The 23,298-nt window shown below is 43.7% G+C and overlaps 1 protein-coding gene across 1 annotated transcript in view; it reads right to left on the bottom strand.

Annotated features, from left to right (window-relative positions):
- Positions 1–23,298, bottom strand: part of HUS1 (HUS1 checkpoint clamp component) — a 122,614-nt gene that overhangs the window by 39,389 nt on the left and 59,927 nt on the right. Inside the window, exons 5-6 of the mRNA XM_069216133.1 lie at positions 8,635–8,709; positions 2,289–2,388 (exon numbers count right to left, since the gene is read on the bottom strand). Of these exons, the coding sequence (XP_069072234.1) occupies positions 2,289–2,388; positions 8,635–8,709 (175 nt within the window). The remainder of the gene's footprint in view (positions 1–2,288; positions 2,389–8,634; positions 8,710–23,298) is intronic.

The following is a 23,298-nucleotide window of genomic DNA, read 5'->3' as shown; positions in this document are numbered from 1 at the left end:
GGCTCTGTCATAGCGCGCAAGTAGTGCCTGGGAGTTGGCGATGCGCCACTGGTTTGCAGCTTGTGCTGCGACTCTCTTACCAGCTGCATCGAACTTGCGGCTTTCTTTATCTGGGGGTGGTGCATCTCCAGATGTGTGGGAGTTGGCCCTTTTCCTAGCTGCTCCTACAACGACAGAGTCTGGTGGCAGCTGTGTAGTGATGAAAACCGGGTCTGTAGGAGGCGCCTTATACTTTTTTTCCACTCTTGGTGTGATAGCCCTACTTTTGACCGGCTCCTTAAAGATGTCTTTTGCGTGCCGGAGCATACCAGGGAGCATAGGCAGGCTTTGGTATGAGCTGTGGGTGGAGGAGTGTGTGTTGAATAAAAAATCATCCTCGACCTGTTCTGAGTGGAGGCTTACGTTGTGAAATTGTGCTGCTCTAGCCACCACTTGAGAATACGCGGTGCTGTCCTATGGTGGAGATGGCTTCGTAGGGTATGCCTCCGGACTGTTATCTGACACTGGGGCGTCGTATAGGTCCCATGCGTCTTGATCTTGGTCACCCTGGCTTATGGTGGTGTGAGCTGGGGAGTGTGATGGAGTTTGTGCTGGCGAGACGTTAATCACGGGTGGAGGAGAAGGTGGTGGGGTAACTCTTTTCACCACTTTTGGTTGTGGTGTCTGTTCAGTTTGGAACTCCAACCTTCTCTTTCTTCTAATGGGGGGAAGGGTGCTTATTTTTCCTGTCCCCTGCTGTATGAAAATACGCTTTTGCGTATGGTCTACATCAGTTGATTGTAGCTCTTCCTCAAACCTATGCTTTTGCATTTGGGAGGTTAGCGAGTGCTCTTCTGTATAAGAGCCTGAAGCTGGGTCGCTTGCAGTTTGTTTCGGCACCGAAACCCTGTCTGCGTGGTTTTTCGGCTCCGAGGTGACTTTTTTCTTTTTCGGGGCTGAAACCTCTCGGCGTCGATCTTCTTCGGTGCCGCTGTCTCGGCGTCGAGCCGTGTCCACACCGGCATCTCGGTGTCGAGGCTTGTCTCCAGCACTTTCTCGGTCCCGAGAAGGCTGCGTGCCGGTGTCTCGACCGGAGTCGGACGATCTCGGCACTGTTTGGGCCTTTTTCGGTGCCGACGGTCGGTCACCGAATTTATGGGTGGAGCCATGGCCTGATGGCAGTGGCGTCCCCTGGGCCTTGTAAATCTTCCTCTGTGTGGTTTTCGACGTCTTACTCACGGTTTGTGTATCGTCGAATACTTCGGAGTCCGATTCTTGGATCGAGAAGGTACCTTCCTCTTCTTGTTCCTCGAACTCTCGGTGGGCTGTCGGCGCGGACGCCATCTGAAGTCTTCTGGCTCGACGGTCTCGGAGTGTTTTTCGGGACCGGAACGCACGACAGGCCTCGCAGGTGTCTTCACTGTGCTCAGGTGACAGGCACAGGTTACAGACCAAGTGTTGGTCTGTATAGGGGTATTTATTGTGGCATTTGGGGCAGAAACGGAACGGGGTCCGTTCCATCGGCGTTCTTCAGCACGCGGTCGGGCCGACCAGGCCCCGACGGGGGATCGAAAAACTACCCCGAAGGGCACCGGAGCTCTTCGATCTTCGATGCGGTGTTGAATCTAACTACGCCGATCCCGAACGCAACAATACCGACGAAAATCTTCCGAAATTAGCTATCTTTCCGTTCCGAAACTCGGAGCGACAGGAACACGTCCGAACCCGATGGCGGAAAAAAAACAATCGAAGATGGAGTCGACGCCCATGCGCAATGGAGACAAAAGGAGGAGTCACTCGGTCCCGTGACTCGAAAGACTTCTTCGAAGAAAAACAACTTGTAACACTCCGGCCCAACACCAGATGGCGAGCTATTGCAAAACATGCGTATCTACAGCGACAGATGCCATCGAACATACCGTTATCAATGATTAATTAGGTAGGCCACATAACTCAGCAATAATGGACAACTTCCTTGTGCTGATGATATTTTCTCCTACCCGGCCCTAAACAAGGTTTAAATAGGTACTACTGAAAGTAGGGGTAAATCAGATCATGTGAATCTATAGCTCCACACATACTTGGGAAGATGTCCACAGGGGTGGGAAAATGTGCAGCTGGTGAAAGAATATAAACTACACATGATGACATGATGCTTTGGAGACCAGGCAATCTGCAAACAAGTAGTCTCTGGGCAGGTGATGAAGTAGCAGATCTACAAATGTATCAAATATGATTACATAACCTATCTTGTACTATCAAAACAATCATTGTGCAGAGATAGATTAACCGTGTACTTCAACACTTACCCCATGGTGGATTCCCAAGATCTTTAAAATTTGTAGTGACAGACACCAAATCAGTCTCTATTTTGAGGTTCATTTCCCCATTTCGATTAGCTTCAATTACCTGTTAAAATGAAAGATGTAATGTTAACAACACCACTAATATTTTGAAATGTATGGCTCTCCCGGAATGCCATTAGTGTGAATACCAGATTCTAAATTTGGTATTCACTGCTATTAAGTATCAACATTATGTAACAAAATTAGTTTCCTCACTGTGGCAATGTCAAATGAATTCTAGGTGCCACATACAGACGCAGAGAGCAGTGAGTGTGTGGTAGGAGCCAAGAATGTGTTTTTCTTTTTTATGGGTAAAAAGTGAATAACACTGGTGTTTTTCACCTTGGGGGTCTGAGTGAGATCAAAGACAGCTCATGCTTCGTTCTTGTTTGTTTGAACCCATCCAGACCCCCAAGGTGAAAAACATCCCCATTATTAATTGTTAACCATCTAGACTTCCATGTATATTATTTGTACCTTTACATGAAAAAGCAAACAAAAAAGCTAAAAAGGGTTGCATCAATCAATCAAACTGAGAAAGCCCAGTTTTGAATTAAATTGTTTTAAAAAATGATCCCTTTGGGTAATAAACTATCAACGTCTTTGTTTGTGTGCATACCAGATAAAGGAGGAAAATCCAAATCCTTATATGTGTACTATAGTACATGTATAGCAGCTGAGAAAGGCTTAGAAGTGAATTTCAAATCAAAACCACTTTTTTAGGCTATACGTCCTTAATTACCTCATTAAAATCCTTGTCTCCAAACTTCCACTAAACAATGAACCTTTCCAACTGTTTTATGTATCTTGGATTACTTAGAATTGTGTTAGGCTGCATCTTTCATCGCTCATCATCTACTGCAGCGTGCAAACTTTGAAGCGAGCAACACCATTTAACTGTGCACCACATATCTGGAAATAACAGTTTCTCTCTGAAGAGGAAACCCAGCCTTGGCTGTGTTAAGCCTGCATGCCTTTGTTCAATCACCCACTTTTACCAAGTCAGTGACTTTATAAAAAAATACATACAATCTGAGTAGGACTGTGCTATGCCACAGCACAAGGTTTTATAAAGAAAATCAGCAAAGGAGGGGTGCAAGAAACTGGGGATCAATTTTGTCAGTGTAAATAGTTAATCAATTCAATGATTCCTTTTTGATAAAATATATAAAGTGTATATGAACGAAAACAGATCAAGCATACTCTCATCACTACTGTTTACAAAAAGCAATTTGATCTGTCAAAAATATACTTCAAGAGCAAGGAATAAAAAATACTATGTTATAATCATGCACCATCTAGCATTAAAAGTGATACGTTTTAAGATAATAAGTAACATCTTCCTATATTTTCGCCAGGAGTTTAAAAAGCACAGGCATACATTAGTTTCACAAGCTTTCTAAGCAAGATAGGCATTGCCCTTCACAGAACTTAGAGGATTTTGTTAATATCAAATAGGCATTACAGCTATTCATTTCTACCTTGAATTAGGTTTGCGGGAACATACTGTTTTAACAATATTCACCAAGACTAGCTCTTAGCAACGGAGGCTCACATTAGGATAGGCATCTCTCATTCGTAAATTATCAGTGTTCAAAGGTGGCTGTTAGCTTTAAGGGAAGAGGAAAAGATACAAACATCAAATGAACACCATTTTACAAAATGAATATAAAATGTAAATCATCTCAGATTAGGACCATGCTTTTGAAATGGTGTAGCTGTGGCCAATCTTGTTGGTAAAACATTGCAGAACAATACAGCCATTCTGACTGTTTCAATCTTGTAGCTAAATAAACCAATGATTAGTCAAAAACTAATATTCCTTTATTAAGAGCAGAGGAATATAAAGAGCATTAGGCTTTCCCATACCTGTTCACCACTCAGAAATGTACGTGAACAGTGCACTGTTCTCTAACCAAGAGTCTTGTGTCAATTTGCAGGAGCTTATATGACGCGGAGTATGGTGTTAAGGTTTACTTTATCTTACCATGAGAGGTCTTACAAATATTATTTCAAATTTGTGTTATGGACTTTTGATTATTTGACATTATGGAATATCACTTTTTAGATTATTGCTGCTGTTATATGTACCTTTAATTTAGTGTTTTCAGCTTATCTCAAATAGAAATGGCCTCTGTCAAACACACATTTGGGCAACACAGACAACTGAAATCAATTTGATTTTGTATTTATTAAATGCACTAGGAGCCTATAGACTGATTTAGAGTTTTAATGGCTGAATTTCTGTTCATTGGTTTGGCTTCTGTGCTCTCTCACCAAACTAGCAGTGGAAATGAAGGACTTCCACCAATGCCTACTGTGGAATTTCTACTTTACATTTAATTGCAGGAAATCTGCCAGCAATTTTGGGGGGGTGGGGGGAGTTGGAACCACAAGATTTTTGGAAACAGTCTGTCTGAGGCTTCGTCGAAGTTGTTTAAACAGGATTATGCCTACAGTTTTTTACTTTACATGTCAGTATGATCTTGGCTAGAACTATGGGGGACCGAAACCTTTGACCAACAGTTTATAAACTGTCTTTTTAACTTGAAAGCAAATACCTGTGCTTCGTTCCAATTATACTAGATCGGAGGTCTGGGCTCTAAAGAAGGTAGAATGTCGAAGCAGTACTTGGGCTGGCCAAGATTCCATAGTACAGGTGTAAACACATCAGCTGTAAGGCACTTCTACTAATATCCCATCACATGCAAATCATAACCAAGTAGAGAAGCTTTGCTCATAATGCTTGAGAATAATATACAATCTATAGGAACGGTTGCAAATGTGAGGGTGGGGCCTAATGGGGAATGTTCAGAGGCCTTTAAGCAATCAAGGGGTGTGTACCAGGGGTGTGTTTTGGCTCCTACTCTGTTCCTTCTTTATACAAATGGATTGTCGGATTTTCTGATGGAACATTGTAGGGATGTACCAAAGGTGAATGGTATTGATATCCCTGTGCTGACGTACGCGGACCTTATGGCCCGCACTATGAATGGTCTCCGCGAAGTAGTCAGAGCTTATGCCTCCTTTATGTCATCTTTGGGCTTAGAGATTCATTATAAGAAATCACATTTTATGGTTTGCGGAAGACCCTTGAGTAGGGTGGGGGAGCTAAGGATCGAGGATCAAATCATTAGCAGGGTCCATGAGCTCCCATATTGGGGGGGTCATCTTTGATGAGAAAGGATCTTGAAAACCCTGTATTGCCAGAAGGGGTGTGCTTTTTCATGCAACAGTTGGTGCGACTTTTGACTTTGCTGTAAGGGTAGGAAGTAAACCTATTAAGCCTTTGCTTGAAATCTATAGGCGGAAATGCCTCCCTGTCCTGTAGTATGGTGCTGCACTTTGGAGGTATATGGATACTCGGGCCCTTATTGTAAAAGAAAATCGGTTCTGTAGAAGGCTATTGGGAGTTGGACAAAATATTTCTGGTTTTTGCCTTCATTTGGAACTGGACCTTGAGTTTGTGCAAGACAATATCCAGTTGGCTCCCCTTCTGTTATGGATTTCAATCTGGAGTAACGAACATGCTAATTTTAATAGGGATATTTTAAGGGATTGTTTGGCTTGTGACAATGTAAAAAACATTCCCTGGCTGACGTATATAAGGAAGATGGCCCACGATCTGGGGCGGCCTGATTTGTTTGAATATCCTGAGGGCCTGACTAGTCGTGATAAAAAATGGGTTAAGGATAATTTTCTGAGAATCCAGGAGACCAAAAGGGAGGGGGAGGCCTTAGGGAAAAAATTGGTCAGGGATTTTATTATGCTAAAGATGGGGGTGGGTCCTGAGCGCTATGATGTGAGGGAAAGGTCTCTTATTACTCTATTCCGTTTGGGGATCATTAGAAGTAATCTGTGTTTCCCGCTAGGCCAGTATGGGGAAAAATCTATTAGATCCTGCCCCTGTGATGGGGTGTCCTAGCAGACCTTGCCCCATTTTACATTCTTTTGTGTTTTTTATGCACCGTTTAGAACTCGTTTTTTATTACCTCTTATAAGGCCCAGGGGTTTCGTGCAATATCGTCCTGCTTTTATGTGGTTGCAAATGGCCTCAGATGTATTGGTGTGGAAGAGTCTGGGATCATTTTTGAAGGGAGCTATTACTTGGCGTAAAAATGTAGAGTTCTTAGAATGAATTCTTTTATTTTATTGTTTTAATGAATGAGGTCTTATCTGTTTATATTCTTGATGGGTATTTTTATTGTTTTATTGTTATTTTAACTAATGTATTGGTGATTATTTGTTTTAATGGATTATTTTTTTCTTCTTCATACAATCTATAAAGAATAAATTGCAATGTGCAGAATTCACTAATAAAAGCCACAGCAATTTTACACAAATAAATGAAAGCATCCAATGGTTCAATTAACAGTGCATGCAGAGCATGGGAGACCAAATGCCAATCTGCACTTCAGGCAAATAATGGCTTAGGATGAAGCAGTTGTGAGTCTTTCTCCTGGTCCATACTTCAGCAGTCTCAGTGGAACTGGCAAAGGCCTGTATGGTACTTGAGGGTCTAGTGCAGCCATCGTTTAAAGCAAGCTGTGGATGTTGCAAGATGCCATATACTTATATAAAACACCAAAAACCCTTTAGCTATGGTCTAATATTTAAAAAAGCCTACAGTGGTTTGATTCCACAGCAGATTATTTGGAGAACAAATGGTGGTCATTTCTTTTTACGGGGCTGATCTGTACTGTATTCAAACTATTTGGCCTAGGAGAATATCTAGCTGTCTCTTCAATTTTTAAGATGTGCCCTGGAGGCCAAAACATGCCTATTACGGAATGCCAGGGACCACTCAGCAGGAAGTTTCTTGACTGAAATCCTGATTACAAGAGCCTCAACCAGTGAACACAAGAGGGCAGTGCCTCATTTACAGATCATATTCCAGTGCAAATTTATACTCCTTCACCACTGGCAACTAATACTCAAATTGGCACAAGTTTGTCAAAGTCATAAGATCAAACACCTGCACAATTAGACCAACCTACTGCTTGTCCAAACCTTTGTGGTGTGTGTAAAAGTACAAAAATCCCAAAGAACCATAAATACTCTCTGGACAGTAGGCAGAAGGGCCCAATTCGTCTGAAGATTGGGGGGGGGGCAATGAGAACCATGTGGTACCACATCCACAGGGTTTTACATCGACCAGTAGACTTATTTCCAACTGGTATTCTTGTGAGGAACTTTCAACAAATGGCTATAAGTGACATGGAAAGGTTGGACTTGTCCCTTTGTCTACTATCCAAGGTGGACACCGATTACTTTAAGACTGCTAAGCAAACTGTTAGATGAACAGCCTAGGGACAAAGAATTTAGCATTCTTTACAAACTGGAAAGAAAATAAGCCATTCAGCCACTCAGGGATGGTGAAAGGTGATGACTTAATCCCATACAACGTTGTATGACAACAGAAGGAAGATACAGTTATCAAAAAAGACAAGTGTAGAAAATGTGAAGAATACTAAAAATGATGTATGGACTTGGCATTGTAAGTGCTAGAGAAGTCAGTAATATTCCTTTTGCTTTACATGGTGTGACTGGTGATATCAAAATACCCAGTGAAAACACAGAGCTTCCTACAGCAGTGGATGATGACTGAAGAGTCTGGCTAATAATGTTTCCGATTTGAGCTTCTGTTATGGTTCCTTTAACTATGATAGGAAGGACTGTCTCCCTAAAATACATCTAAGCAATACACCAGCAGACAAATCACCTTTATAAATGGTCTGCTTCATTGCTATACATGTAAAGCAATCTCATTCAGCTGGCTGCAATCTGTGGTGTTGAATGTTTTAGGTTCACAACTCAAGTGTAGACACAACAGGCTCATCTGGTTGAAAGCTCTGAACGCTGGTGAGCTAGCTTCTGGGGTTAATTATGGAGGAGAACTACAGTTCTACAGCAGTACACACTGAAGCATCCTCCACAAATATGTGATAATGGGCGATATGTTATCCCCGAATATCTCTGATACAAGCACATTAAGTCAATGTAGCAGATGAACAGCTTACAGAACAAATACGTGCCTCCTCTGTGTCAACTCATTTATTTTTAGTAGTGTTCCAACCATATTTCGAACAACTCTCCTTGAAACATGAGTGTAACCATCGTGTGATTTTATTTCACCTCTTATGGAGCGCCAATAAAACATCTTGTAAAGTCTGGCAACTAAGAGAAGGGTAATGCTGAGAGATGTTGGTCATATTTATTTTGCCCCTTTAAGAATATATGAAGGTAAAGAAGATAGATTCCATTAACACTCCGAGGTAAATTACTGAACATGATAAACAGTACAACTCACCACAAAATTGCTAAGGTTTTTCATCCTCTCCACAATGCTCTTCATCGTCTTCAGCACAGGTAAATAGATGCTAACCTGAAACATTAAAAATCACAGATTTAGGGACATAACTTCCTGACCCACTACTAATCGGTCGCAAACTTTCAAACCTTTCACTACCCTACAAAATGTTGGAAAGAGAGAGAGAGCAAAACACTTGCATGAATATGTGGAACAATCCAACACCCAAAAACCAGTCTGGTTTGCTACCAATGAGAGGGACTGAAAGGAATGCCATCATACTCTTCAAGTCTCGGGAGCTTAATGCACTAGAGACAAAAAGGCTAAAAAACTGGAGTAAGTGTCAAGAATTAATTCCTCCTCCTTACCATCCATCAAATTTGTACTTGGGCACAGAAAGAAACCTGATCCAATCAAAACTAAGTTTTTGCCTTGACAAATTTTCAGAGATCTATCTAACTCTTTATTAGGGCTTTTGCATAATTATCTGTGAAAGTCTGCATATTTGTGTCATTCCTGCAAGTGTTTGTTACATTTCCTTTGTTTGTTTGCGGACTCCTTGTTCACAGAAAATTTGTTACATTTTTATCGGGTGGTCTCTTTAGTCTGTTCTAAATGTATGGTGCGATGTCTGGCTGATACTTCGGGTGGGAAAAGTCTCTGGCTAGTACAATGATTCATCCCCAACTGCCTAATTTCGCAATTTTCAAGGCCAATATCAGCAAGGTCTCTGGTCTATCTGGCCTTTGTATTACAGAGACACACTATGGGCCAGATGTAGGAAGCGTTTTGCATGGTGCAAACAGCAAAATTCGCTGTTTGCGGCATGCAAAACGCGCATTGCGATGCTCATTCCCATTTTGCGAGCCAGTAACCTGGTTACCGACTCGCAAAATGGGAATGTGACTCGCATATAGGAAGGGGTGTTCCCCTTCCTATTTGCGATGTAGAATTGCTTTGTGACTGCGAACGCGGTCGCAAAGCAATTCGCAGTTAGCACTCATTTCAAATGGCTGTGAATGGCTCTGAAAACATTTTTTCAGAGCAGGCAGTGGTCCTATAGACCACTGCCTGCTCTGAAAAAATGAAACAAAAACGTTTAATTTTTTCGAGTGTATTGCAACTCATTTTCCTTTAAGGAAAACGGGCTGCAATACAAAAAAAAAAAAACAGCTTTATTAAAAAGCAGTCACAGACATGGTGGTCTGCTGTCTCCAGCAGGCCACCACCCTTGTGAGTGCAGCGAATCGCAAGGGGGTCGCAAATTGCGACCCACCTCATTAATATTAATGAGGTGGGTCTTTGCGACCCCCTTGCGATTCGCAGATGGTGTCAGGGACACCATTTTTGGTACATCTAGCCCACAGTGACACCACCAATACACCTACAGGACTTAACACCCTCTTGCTTGTAAATGCGTGAAATGTGCAACCGCGCTCTAGACTTCGCTGTGTGGCACTTCAGCGTTACTCACACGCCATTATGCTTATGAACTGCACAATCCCATATAACCTTGCTATCACATTATGCTTATGAACTGCACAATCCCATATAACCTTGCTATCACACTATTAGGTCTCCCCGACTCCCACAGATTGAATACATTTGAGTCATATATATCTATACTTGAAATGAGGTACATATAGCTACTGTCTGCGGCCTGCATGAGCAGGAGCTGTGGCTCTCTTTTGAGGAACTTATGAACAAACGTAGCCTTCATAGGGGCCAATTTCTCCTCTATATCACTATCCACCATGCAATGCAACGGCTCTGGCCCACCCTGAATCTACCGCTAAAAATACATCTGTTTTATCAAGCTATTCAAACCATGGGTCATGATAGTCGGCATATTTCTTGGTTTTTACGGTCCTACTATCTCTCACATCTCAGGCACTACCCCACCTAAGTGGGAGGCAGATACAAGTAGAGCCTTCCTCGATACTGAATGGGTTCTCACACTTGAAGTCTCCCACACCATAATCCATAATGCAAAGTTTCTATTAATCCAACACTTTTTACTGCAAGACCCCCTCTCTCCTGCAGCTGTAAATCATTACTTTCCCCGTGCATCTCCCTTCTGCCTCTGTTATTTTGCAGAGACTGCAGACGTTGCAAACCTGCTCTAGTCCTTCCCTCTACTAAGGCCCTTTTGGACCTACATTATAAATTCACTTTCCTCCATCACGGTCATACCAATCCTACAGGCCTGGCATCTGGTGGCACTAGATATTTATTGGCGCTCAAAAAAGGCCAGTGCATCCAAGTGAGAAGCCAACCTTACTCTTATCCTAGTTAAGTGAGCTATTCTCTACCAACGGAAATCCAAAGCCCCTGAGCGCTGGCTGTCTGGTTCCAAACTCTCCTTAAATGGATAACGGGGAAAGGGATGGCCTTATGTAGAGAAGAAGCCACAGTGCTTCTGAAGAGTCCCCTCAGTGCGGTAAGATTCTCTCATAAAGCCTTTACAACTATATTGACTGAGAGTCCCCCCCCATTCCCCACCGCTACCCGCACCTCCCTACCCCCAACCTCTCTCCACAACAGCATTCCCCATCAATCGGTTAAACCCTCATTCCTCAGGCGGTCCGCTGAATTCCCAATTCCTTGATGGAACAGATCAGCACTTCATCTGTGCCGTCAACCCCATCTTACTATGAGGGGTGCTGCCCACTCAAAAACACCGAAACTAGCATCATAGGCTGGTTCTATCTAATGACAGGCTATTCCCTTTGCCTCCCCCCCCTCCACCTCCCATCCCCACTGCTATCTCCAGTTTTCTCACTGCTTCCGTATTCATTATGTTACTCTAATTATTAAATATCTTACCAAATCTATCTTTTCCCTTGGTATGATCTTTATCTGTTTTATTCTATTTAATACACCTTCTCTTGAACTTCTTCACCAGGATAGACATCAAAACGTTTAAATTGTATGCTTTTGGGCGATCTCCTGCAAATACGAATATCTGCATTGAGTTTACCAATGTAGCAAAATAATAAAATGCTAATAACTTTAAAAAATATATATCTGGACCACCAAGTAGCATGTACAGAAACTAGCATCCCTTACATATTGGAAAGGGTGTAATAATTAGCAAAAGTACATTTGATATGCACGCCAGCCTTCTACCAAAAAAAGAAAATCCCACACGGAAGCAGGCACACAGAACTTGTTGCACTTGAAAGTTCTTGTCTGACGATGATATTGTTTGCATACAAAGATCTTGGGATTGTGAACCACTGCGTTTTATTTCATTACTGATATATAGTGTAAGTGCCAGTAAAGAGAAACTTGAGGGATGAGTAAAAGGTGGTTTATGCACTTACGTTTCAAATTCTCTTGACTGTATGATTAAGGTAACTGATTTTAGGTTTAAAATATATTCAGGCTCTTGGGCTAAGATGGAAAGGATGCTCTTGCATTTAAACATGCTGCTGCTGATTAATGTTTATTTGCACCCTGCCTCCAAGATTATGCACAACAATGTCTTAGAATTAATTTCTAAACTTAACATGCTTTGGGAAGGTCGAAGAAGGTGTGCATCACATTAATGGGTGGTTTTAATCCTAATGTGGCACATAATTTAACTTATCACGTTTCATTTCTTTGTGCAGACTTCATATGGGTCTCAGCAACAGTAACTGAACCCCATCAATGCCCAGATGCTTAGGGTCTCAATATTTTAAAGGAATTTAGCATTCCATCTACCCTTACAGAATACGAGATTTGTTTCGGATCGTCCTGTGAAGCACACATATTTCTCAAAACAAAAAGAACATTTTTACTCGACTACACTTTTGTCTGCAAGGCATTTTAAATATTTGGCTTCATCTGAAATTATTCCAAGAACAGACAGGGATCAGGCTCTTGGCAAACAACTTTCTTCGACATGAAGCGCTCATTAATAGGTCTAGTCTTGGTTGCCACCAGTTAAAACATATTTGTTGGTCCAATGCCATCTCTGAGAAGTTATGAAATGGATGACGGCAGAGGTATATTTAGTTTCTATCTAGAACCGCTCTTTGAATGATAGGACACCTGCAGATTGCAATGTTGTATTGAATCAAATTACAAAATACATATTTTACCTGGGTTCTTTTATCTTTACCATACTTCAGGTATGGGTGCTTTAAATAAAGGTTGCTTTACTACTAAACTAAGCTTGAGAAAGATCAGGAGACTTAATTTTGGTTCGTTATTATTAGAGGAAAAACTATGAACAACTGGTATAGAAACAAGGAGTTCTCACACATACGGAAAATGACTATAAATAGCCAACAATTTTTTGGGCGTGCAAATTTCATTTATTTTTAAACTGTTGCGGCTACCAAAATTCAGCACAGTTGGGCAACTCTAATTCTAAACACTGTTGAGTCACCCACATTGAGTTGCTATAAGTAAACAGTTCAGGTAAATGGGAGATGCCTGGAGCTCCAACCGAAGCCAGCGTGAACACCCAAAACAGTGCAGTCTGCAGCATTATTAAGCTTCCAAAGCTGGACGGGCCACCCAGACCCGACAGGTTGCCAAGTAACCTTTTTAATGCTAATCTCGTACTTCGGTCACCATTCGTGACTAGCCTCCATAATTGTAGTGTATTTGAGGCCAAGGTCATTCCACCCTAATGGCATATTTCTATTTTACATCCAATAAGGAAGACTCCTGTGCTGCGAGCTGCCAGTTCCAAGAGTGTGAATTGGGGGTATCCAGGTGTGGGGTAGAAGTAACCGTGTTATGATTTGTCCTTACAGGATGCCTATGGACACTAGTGACAGCAGCAGTTCCCTGTGCACTAACATACTGCTCTGTCTGCCTCTTCATAAGTACGGAGAAAGGAGAACGTAGACAAGCCTGCTTATGTTTTTAAAACCACTCATACAATTTTATGGAGCCTCCGAAAAACTGGAGAGTGAGAAAATATTTCTTTCATCCTTGATTTTGGGAAAGCATCGAACAAAGGGGAAGAGGGCTTTTGTGGCGAAATGAAATGTGTTGTAATTAACATGAATCATTTTGTTACATTCTAGTCTCAATTTATGGATCTGCAAATGAAGGCACCTGGAATCTATCTGTAGGGCTCTCCACATTTTAAGAGGCAGACTGCGCGTTTTAGCTAAGCAAACAGAAGATGCTAAACCTGGTGGCCCTGAAGCATGCACATGCTTCTTAGCCAAGGTGTTTTCTCCGCACGTCCAGCAACTTCTGCTCGTTTATGGTCTTGCTCCTGGTGGCTCTTGTGTTGCTGGGGGTGAGGCGGTCGGGGCGGCCGTTAAGACGTCGCCCTATGGATTTCTTCTGAATTAGGAGGGGAGAAGACAGCAGAATGGGAGATAGTGTGTGAGCTAAGCTGGGGGGCACACTGAGGTGGTCACAACAGCTGGACCAGAAAGGAGTGAATTGGTTAAGATCATGGCATCACTTTTTGTTGCCGTCTCATTCATTATCTGCTTAAAAATGGGCATCTCCAGAAGAAAGGGGTAGTGCCTAACACCAGCAGCTAGGCATAAAGAGTGAGCTTCCTGTAACCCCCTACGCATGGTTTCCAAAGTGCTGTGTATCCCATCCTGGCTGAGTCTGACTGCACACTACACTGTGATTGTGTACATAGTTGGGTATACGTTGTATCTATGCAAACCCCTCAAAATATTGAAGCTAATTGGACACAGCCTCTTTGTCAGGGATGAACCTAGATCACATTGACTGCTAAGTACAGAATTAACCGGAAAACAACACATAAGCAACCACATTATAGCACTCAGCATCCAGCGTAATGAAGACCTATGGCAGAGCATGAATTCATCTCCCCTACCATCCCAGCACAATGCCATTAGTTAACCAAGACGTAAGTCAGTTGTCATGTGCCAACTAGATTTGGTCTGTTTGTAATATACATAGAAGAAAAATCATAGTTGAACATCAGTAAATACAGTTTATCTTGGGAGTGTGTCTTGACCCATCCACCACGGAAGGGAAGTGCTTCAAGAGTTCTCAGATCTGTTAGAATGAATCCAAGTATCTTTTCTTTTAATCAGGACATGCCACTTGAGTTAACAAAATATATGCATATCTAATGTTCAAGCAGGATTTTTGCTCCGGGTCCTGGGTTCAGACTACTTTTGAAGTGTCCATGAAAAGCAAACTGAGCTAAAATGCCTTTCTGATTGTAGGGTTATTGGTTTTGTGTTGATCCTTATAAATAAATAATGTAATTAAGGGCCTGCTTACAACCTTGACGGATGGGATACTCCGTCACAAACGTGAAGGATATCCTGCCCGCCGTATTACAAATTCCATTATATCCTACGGAACTTGTAAAATGGCGGGCGGGATATCCATCACATTTGTGATGGAGTATCCAAACCGTTAAAGTCGTAATCAGGCCCCTAGTCTAGTTGGTAATATGCTTTAGCTAAGAATTTGTGAACTTTTAAAGACATATTTGGATTTCATCCTCCCTGTATATGTTGAACATCATTTCTGCCTTTATGACCTTACTGTATACACCTCACTGATCCCCAGTTTAGTGTATCTCATTTTTGTTTGAAACTCTCTGAAACACTAGAATGGCTTAAGGTTTGCTATTGAAAAAAAGTTGTCTACTGGGTCTGGTGCCAGTTAACACACTGAACTTGAGCACAGTAAACCCATGTAAACACTCCTCTTTTTGGCCCCTAGTCACTGGACACAGCATGTTAGAAAACTTGGCTATAGGATGTAAAACAATGTTGGTTACTGCTGCTACTACAGTGCTTAGACGCATGCATACATACACCTCTGATACAGTACCTTACTCTTATTGCAGCACAACGATCCATGCGTAACTCAGTTACTATGCCAGTCAACTGTCATACACACCTTGCATTTAGAAACAACTCAGCTGACATACATGAAGTCTGTAGCAACGCTTGACTTCAGTGCTTAAACTCACTTGTCACTCTATATGCTCTTAAGTCCTGCTCTGCAGCACCCTTTGACTTTCCTGTGTTTGAGCTCGCCTAACGATTCTCTAACCTGCAACTGTGCTTGCTGCTACAATTACACTCACACATAACTCTGCTGATGCCGATGCTATGTAGCTGGCAGCTCAGTACAGAGACTGCCACTACACATACAGCAGCTAAGTAAATACCTTTCTTTGATAATTAACTGGCTATCTGACAAATAACATCTTCACACCTAACCAGCACCGCCGTGACGCCCCAACAACAACTTTTTTCTGATACTGGTCATGCTGCCAACAGTAAACAAAAATGTACGTTTATCTTGCTGCCTCAATAACAGCTCGTTTTTTTATTCTATGTATCTGGCATCCGAAAACAGAAAGTTACGCACATTTTCAGCAGTTTATCCACCTGTTAGATTTACTGAAGATGCTTAAGATGATACTGAACTATGCTTTGTAGACTGTCGCTAAGGAGTTTTGCGCATGGTTCCTCATTAAGGATCATGCTAAAACTCTTCTCCCCATAAACGTGTACCTTTCAAAAAGTGCATTCATTTTATACAGTGTAGTATAAAATACGGCCAGTATGACATTAATAGAAACAATATTTAACTATGCATTTTTTTCGAGAGTTTTGGTTTTATGCACACATTTGAAAAGCATTAGTAAATCTCACACCATGTACATTTCTCATCACTGAGGCCAGGCAAATTGCTGTGTTCTAGCCTTTCAAATTAAATTAGGAAATCAAAAAGCACAATTCTTTCATGCAGTACCTTGTTAACGTATGTAAAAAAAACACACATGGATTAATTCAGTCAAGGGCATCTAATACTGCCCTCAAACAAACATTGGCACTCTGGCGTCTACAATTAGTAAAGGAAAGGTAAGTGAAGGGTGGTCGAGTTGGAAAAAAGGGGATACATTCCTCATGGCTGCCTGCTTCCAGGCCGTGCTTCGCTACTGAAAAAGACACTAAAGTATTTAAGACTTTTTAAAAGATTTAAAGAGCCATGTGTGTTCCCTCCACGTGGTCAAATTTAATTGCATTGTAAGCTTAAAACTTTATGCTGGTTACTAACCCTTCTCAAGAAAGGATATTGCTGGTGGCTCAGGCAGCAGGAAAAAACAACAAAATAATCACAGCTGCATGAGGGGAAATGACTATTTAAGTGAAAGCACACACATTTAGTGCTATCAAAACGTACTCAGGCCCACCAACCTGTGGGCTGAGCTAAAGACCCTCTCTGTAGTACTCCTGAAATCTCCTTTTTTATGTGGATAACATAAAGTATAATGTCTCCTGCGCTGCCAAGTCAGACTTAAAGAGGGGGATTCCAGCCAAGAAACAAATTATAGAATGGTCACCCTGATAGAATAATTGGAGGCTAAATATCATGTGCAAACAATCTTTACTGAATTAGAAAAATAGGTTCAATCAAGAAATCAAGTTTCATGCATCTAAAGAGGATTCACAGTGGACAGTAACAGAATTGATACTGACATTAAAAATGATGACATATGTTCTATGGCCTTTGTTGGGGTGACTGGAGTTGTTTTATGGTCGAAATTATCATGTTAGGGGATTCCAGCCAAGTTACTGAGAGTTTTACAGTCATTATATTGGAACAAGTGGATATAAGTTAAACAGACCCAGAATGGCACAAAATAAGATCATGACAAACAGAGGCCTTCAAAAAGGATGTGTTGCCTCTGCTTCGCTTTAACTTGACCACAGGAGATTCATCTGAGAGCATTAAAGTAGATGGCAGTTGGCCTATCAGGTTAGGCAAGCTCACACGCTCTGTTTTGAATCTATGCAATCCGCCCAAGAAACCATCATTTTAGATATGACAGTAAGAGATCTGCAGAGGTCGCTGGCGTCGTTACCCATCATACTACAACACAGTGAATAAAATGACACAAAAATAAAATATCTGCAGTTTTGATTGATGGCACTTTAGCAAAATTCCAGGCAAATAGAAAATATAACTATTTAGGCATGTAGAGTGAAGATCGTGGGTCAACGAGCGAACATTTCTGCTTTGTCCAAAAAATATAAATGCTTCGTTGATCTACGCCTTTCTGCGTCTTTACAGGCAGTTATTAATGTGAAAATATTACCATCGTTAATTTTAACTGGCTTGCATTTCCAGTGAAAGGGACAGATCATGTTTAATGCGTCCATTACTTACCGTTAATAGCATTACTCCTAGTCCTACTCCCTCGCCTTCCTTAAGTAACCAATGAGGCCCCTTGCCTCACCTAGACCCCTCCCCTCTCTTTTTAAAAGGTCCCCCCGCCCCTCCTGTCCAGAAACAAGCCAAAGGCAACTCAGTTGTCCTGCACCGGGAGGGCAGGAGGGAACTGTAAGGAAGGCAAGAGAGTAGGACTAGGAGTAATGTTATTAACAGTAAGTAATGGACGCATTACCTCCCGTCCCTCCTTTGCCTTCTTTAAGTAACCAATGAGAAATAGCAAGAAATCAGGAGACAGACAACTGAGTTGCAATGCAGAAAAAAATCTTTTAATTACAACCAGCAAGACACACAAAGACCCTATTTCCATCATAGAGGACAATACCCTGTGCAACAAAACTGACTCCAAACATTCCAATTCAGCAATTCTGTAGTGACAAACAAAAGTGGAGGGAGAAGCCCAAGTAGCCACCCTACAAATCTCCACCACTGAAGCGCCCTGCAACTCAGCCAGCGTAGCCGCCATATCCCTAGTGGAACGACCCTGAATCCCAGGAGGAGGCACCACCCCTTTCAAAGCATAGGCCAAGAGCACCATAGACCGGATCCAGTTACTCAAGGAAGCAGTAGATGGCTTTTGCCCTTTGGGGCAGGCCCAAAATTAACAAACAAAGAATCCCCATTCCGAAAGGCAGAAACCACCTTCAGGTACCACAACAAGGCCCGACACACATCCAAAGCATGTAACCTGAACCCCTCCTCCGAGAAAGGGTCAGAACAAAAGGCAGGGAGGATCCCCTCCTATTGGACATGAAAAGCCAAATTCACCTTCGGTAGAAAAGAGGGAACCGGAACCAGAACAATCCAATCCGGAAACATTTTACATACAGGAAAAGAACATGACAAAGCACCCAACTCCTCCCAACGCCTGGCAGAAGTAATAGCCACCAAGAAACACGTTTTCAAAGTCAAATGCTTCAAATCAATGTCCACCAGAGGTTCAAAGGGTGGTTACGTCAAGACATCCAACTCCAACTAGAGACTCCAGCTAAGAAAAGAACATACCAGCCACGGAAACAAGTTCACCAGGCCCTGAACAAAATTGGGCATCAAATTACCATCATCCTTCAAATTCCACCAAGGACCCCGAAAGGCTTGGATCATTGCCCACTGCACTCGTAAAGTAGCCACAGACAACCCCATACAGGGCACATCCTGCAAAAACTGCATCACCACAAACAGAGAGGCCACAGCAGGGTCAACCTGTTGCTGCAAACACCACGAGGAAAAAACCTTCCACTGATGATCAAAGGAATGCAAAGTGGACTTACGCCTTGTGGCCTGCAAGGTCACAGCCAAAGGACCAGGCACCCCCAGCCCGCCAACTCCAACGTTCAACCTCCAAGCCGTCAAGTGCAGCCTCTGCAAGGACCCCTGGGAGAGGCAAAGAAAACATCAGAGGAGAGGGATGGAGAGGAAGAACCCACTCTGCCCCGGAGGGCAACATTCAAAGCAAAGGAAAGCAATGTGCATGAGGCCACTGGGGAGCGATCAAAATCACCCGAGCCCCCACCCTCCAGACCAGGACAAGAAAGGAGAGGATCAACTGAAAAGGGGGGGGAATGCATAAAGAAGACCCTGCGGCCAGTAACAAGTCAGACCATCCATCGCCCAAGCCTGAGGACACCAAAACCGGGAGCAGAACCTACTCACCTTCGCATTCTCCAGGGAAGCGAACAAGTCCACAACTGGACAACCCCACTTTCTCACCAGACAATGGTACAGAGACAACCAAAGGGGGAAATCCCGGGAGGAAAGAATGATTCTGCTCAACAGATCCGCCCAAACATTGTCCACCCCCCCCGGAATGTAGGAGGCCGGAAGAGACAGAATAGAATTTGGAGCTCAGAAGAAAATGACCCCAGCAATCATATTCAGAGAGTTGGACCTGGTACCCCCGTCTGTTGATGTAAGACTTGGCAACCAATTTGTCCATCTGGACCAGCACCACCATCCCCTGCAAGAGCCCCTGAAAATGCACCAGAGCCAGCAGAACAGCTTTTAACCCCCTCCCATTCGAGGACCTTCCCGACTCCCAGAGAGACCAAAATCCCCGAACCTGCTCCAAACCCAGCCACGACCCCACCAAGAGAAGCTGGCATCGGTCATCACCACCACAGGCACCGGAGGAGACAAAGGCACCCCTATCTGGAGATGAGCCGGCACCAGCCACCAACCCAACTCCCTGAGAATGGAATCCGAAACAGGACTTCTCGCCAGAAGACTGCAAGGATCCGGAGACCAATGGGAGAGAATCCAGTTGACCAGACAAAGGAGATGAAATCTGGCCCAAGGGACCAGGAAGATCACCGAACCCAAGTGACCCTGGAACTGCAGACACTGAAGTGCTCTGGCAGCCTCTTGAGACAACACAGTGCTCACTTGCTCCTGAAGGCCCAGCAACCTTTTCTCTGATACAGTCACCAACCCCAGCAGAGTCAGAAACCGAGCCCCGAACACCAGGTCCTGGGAAGGTTCCAAATCTGATTTCCCCCAGTTTATCAAAAGGCCAGGACCCTGGAGGACCTGCAAGACATGTGCCACATGAACCCGCAGCAGATCGGCATTGGGAGTCTGTACCAAAAGATCATCCAGGTAAGGATGCACGAACATCCCTTCTACATGCAGAAGAGTCATCAGCGGAGCCAGTACTTTCGTGAAAACCCTGGGAGAGGATTTTAGGCCAAAGCAAAGAACACAGAACTGGAAATGGTCTGGACCAATTGCAAAACGCAGGAACTTCACGTGCCTGTCGCGGAATCCTCGCAGGAGGTAAGCATTCTGAAGATCCAGAGACCCCAAAAAATCCCCTGGGCCAATTAGAGGAAGAATTGACTGAATGGCCAACATTCTGAAGTGCACAGTCTTGATCCAGGAATTCACCCACTTGAGATTAAAGACAGGACGAAAACCCCCAGTCAGTTTCGGAACAAGGAACCGGATAGAATTAGCCACGTGGCCCTGTTCCCCCAAAGGCTCCCTGGAGATGGCCCCCTTCAACAGCAAATCCCGGATTCCCTCCAGCAAGGCCGCCCTCCTGCCTCTGTCCACAGGCAAAGGCATCTGACGAACCCCAGTAGTTGGAAGAACAAGATCGAACTCAATGGTGTATCCATGCTCCACAATGTTCAGGGCCCAACGATTGGTGACATCTCTTTGCCAAGCGGGCAGAAAAAGCTGCAGCCGTCCCCAGCCTGCCAATCGCCACAACTCTGATTGTCAGGAGCCCTTCTTGGGAGCACCCTTTGAAAATGGAACAAACCTCTCAGAGGAAAAGCGGGGCTGAAACCTAAGCTTCCTGGGAGCAGAGGACTGAGGTTCATACTTGGGAGATGACCTAGAATGTTTATTCCACCCCTTGCCTGACGAGGAACCCCCTTTATAAGGCAAGGCATGCTTACGGTACTTAAAGGCCTTAGAAATTATGGCTGGTAACTGATCCCCAAACAGAGCCTGACCCTCAAAAGGAAGTCTCAGAAGTGCCGCCTTTTCACCAGGGTCGCCTTCCACTGCTTCAATCAGAGACCTTTTTGGCCCCAATCACGGCCCCAGACGCCGGAGCAGATGTGCGGATAACATCAGAGGAAATATCTGCCAACAAACAGGCCTGCTGTTCCATAACAGACAGTAATTCTGAACATTCAGAGCCCTCCTGCCCAGCTACAGCAAGCCTGTCAAAGTCCTGAACCAATGACTGCGCAGAATACGCAGAAAAAATACCAGCTCGTAGAGCTAAATTCCCTGCAGAAAAAGCCCTTTTCATACTTTCCGGTCAGTAGCATCAGTAAGAGTACAGTCTTCCGGATTGACAGCGGTATTACCAATCAATATAGCCAACATGGAATCCAAACGCACACAGGCAGATAGCGCATCCTCCCTCTCCAGCAAATACAACTTCTGAAGAAAAATGGGAACCTGGGCCTTGTCAACCTCCTTCCATTCACGGAAATCCATGACCTTAACCAGCCCCTGGAAAGGCATAGGAAAACGAGAAGGGATAACATACTGAGGAAATAAGGTAGATTCAGCCACTGCAGGTTGAAAAGAAGGAAATCCCAGATTGTCCTGCACATAAGCCAAAATGTTCCACATCTCCTCACGAGACACATTTTCCCCCAGAAGAAGTAGAAGGAACATCATCCTCCGAGGAAGAGGAGCCATCAGCCGCCACAGAAGCTTGAGCAGTATAGGGACGACTGTACCGGGCAGCACCAGCCTGGGGGGCCCTGGAGACAGCCACCTCAATCATTTCCTGCACCTCCCCTTCAGTGGATGAAGAGGAGGAGAGAATACGTCTCCGCTTTGCACCCCTCTGCTCCGACATAATGGAACAACAGAATGCTCAAAACCACCATCATATGCCTTAAAAAGGGAAAAGCAGGCTCCCCCTTACACCAATGAAAGTGCGGTATAGGTTGGCCATCTCTCCCCTCCTCCCCACCCAATCGGGACCAAATCAGAAAGATATAAAAAATGCAGGCCCAAAGCTCACCTTACCTCGTAGACGGTGAAAATATGCAGCCGGAAACACGTCCCGCCCCGTGAGGTGCTGACTCAGAAGCACAGTCCCAGCCGCAACAGTGCTGATCAACTCTGTCAGACGACTTGAAAGCTGCACCATCAGATGCAGCCACGCACACCCCCTTCTGACGCAGCCCAACCAGGAAATCACCACCAGAAACCCTGCAATCTGCTGCAATGAAGAATGAAGCCCCCAAAGGCCCCGCTAAGGAGGAGGAAGAAAGGTAAGTCTAGGGGTAGACAAAAAGAAATTGGAGGGGCCTGGGGCGGGGGGACTTTTTAAAAAGGGAGAGGAGGGGTCTAGGTGAGACAAGGGGCCTCATTGGTTACTTAAGGAAGGCAAAGGAGGGACGGGAGGTGATGCAGTTTTCAGGCAACATTTTGGTTTATCTAACTCGACAAGCCAAATGCAAACTAGATTAGCTTTATTTGTATCAGCAATCACTTAAGGTGATATCAACATTTCTGACTTGCTGCCACTCACTATGCCATTCTGGAGAGAATACCCCAGACCAGCAATTTCCAAAGCACTTTTATTGTCATCTCCAATACTCCCCTTGGGCGCTGTATCTCCTTAAGGCTGTGAACACTTTACAGTTACAATCTCTCCACATTTCTTTTTAGTGCCTTCTCTTTGCTTTTCTATCGTTCTCACTGCTTTCTCTTTTCTTTCCCCGTTTTTTGTGTGCCATCTCCTTGCTTTTCCCTCGTTTTCACTGCTATCTTCTTGTTTTTCCCTGTTTTTGTGTGCCTTCTCCCTCGTTTACAATCCTTTCTCCTTGCTTTTTCACCCGTTTTTTGTGTGCCTTCTCCTTGCTTTTCCATAATTCTAACTGCTTTCTCCTTGCTTTCCCCAGTTTCTTTGTGTTCTTTCTCCTTGCTTTTGTTTTAACAGCTTTTCCCTTGCTTTCACCCCCCCCCTCATTGCTGCTCCTGCATGTC

Source organism: Pleurodeles waltl, chromosome 2_1 (assembly GCF_031143425.1).
Source record: "Pleurodeles waltl isolate 20211129_DDA chromosome 2_1, aPleWal1.hap1.20221129, whole genome shotgun sequence".
In the NCBI taxonomy this organism is placed as follows: Eukaryota; Metazoa; Chordata; class Amphibia; order Caudata; family Salamandridae; genus Pleurodeles; species Pleurodeles waltl.
Note: the sequence above shows the minus strand (reverse complement) of the source record. Positions and strands in the feature narration are given on the sequence as shown.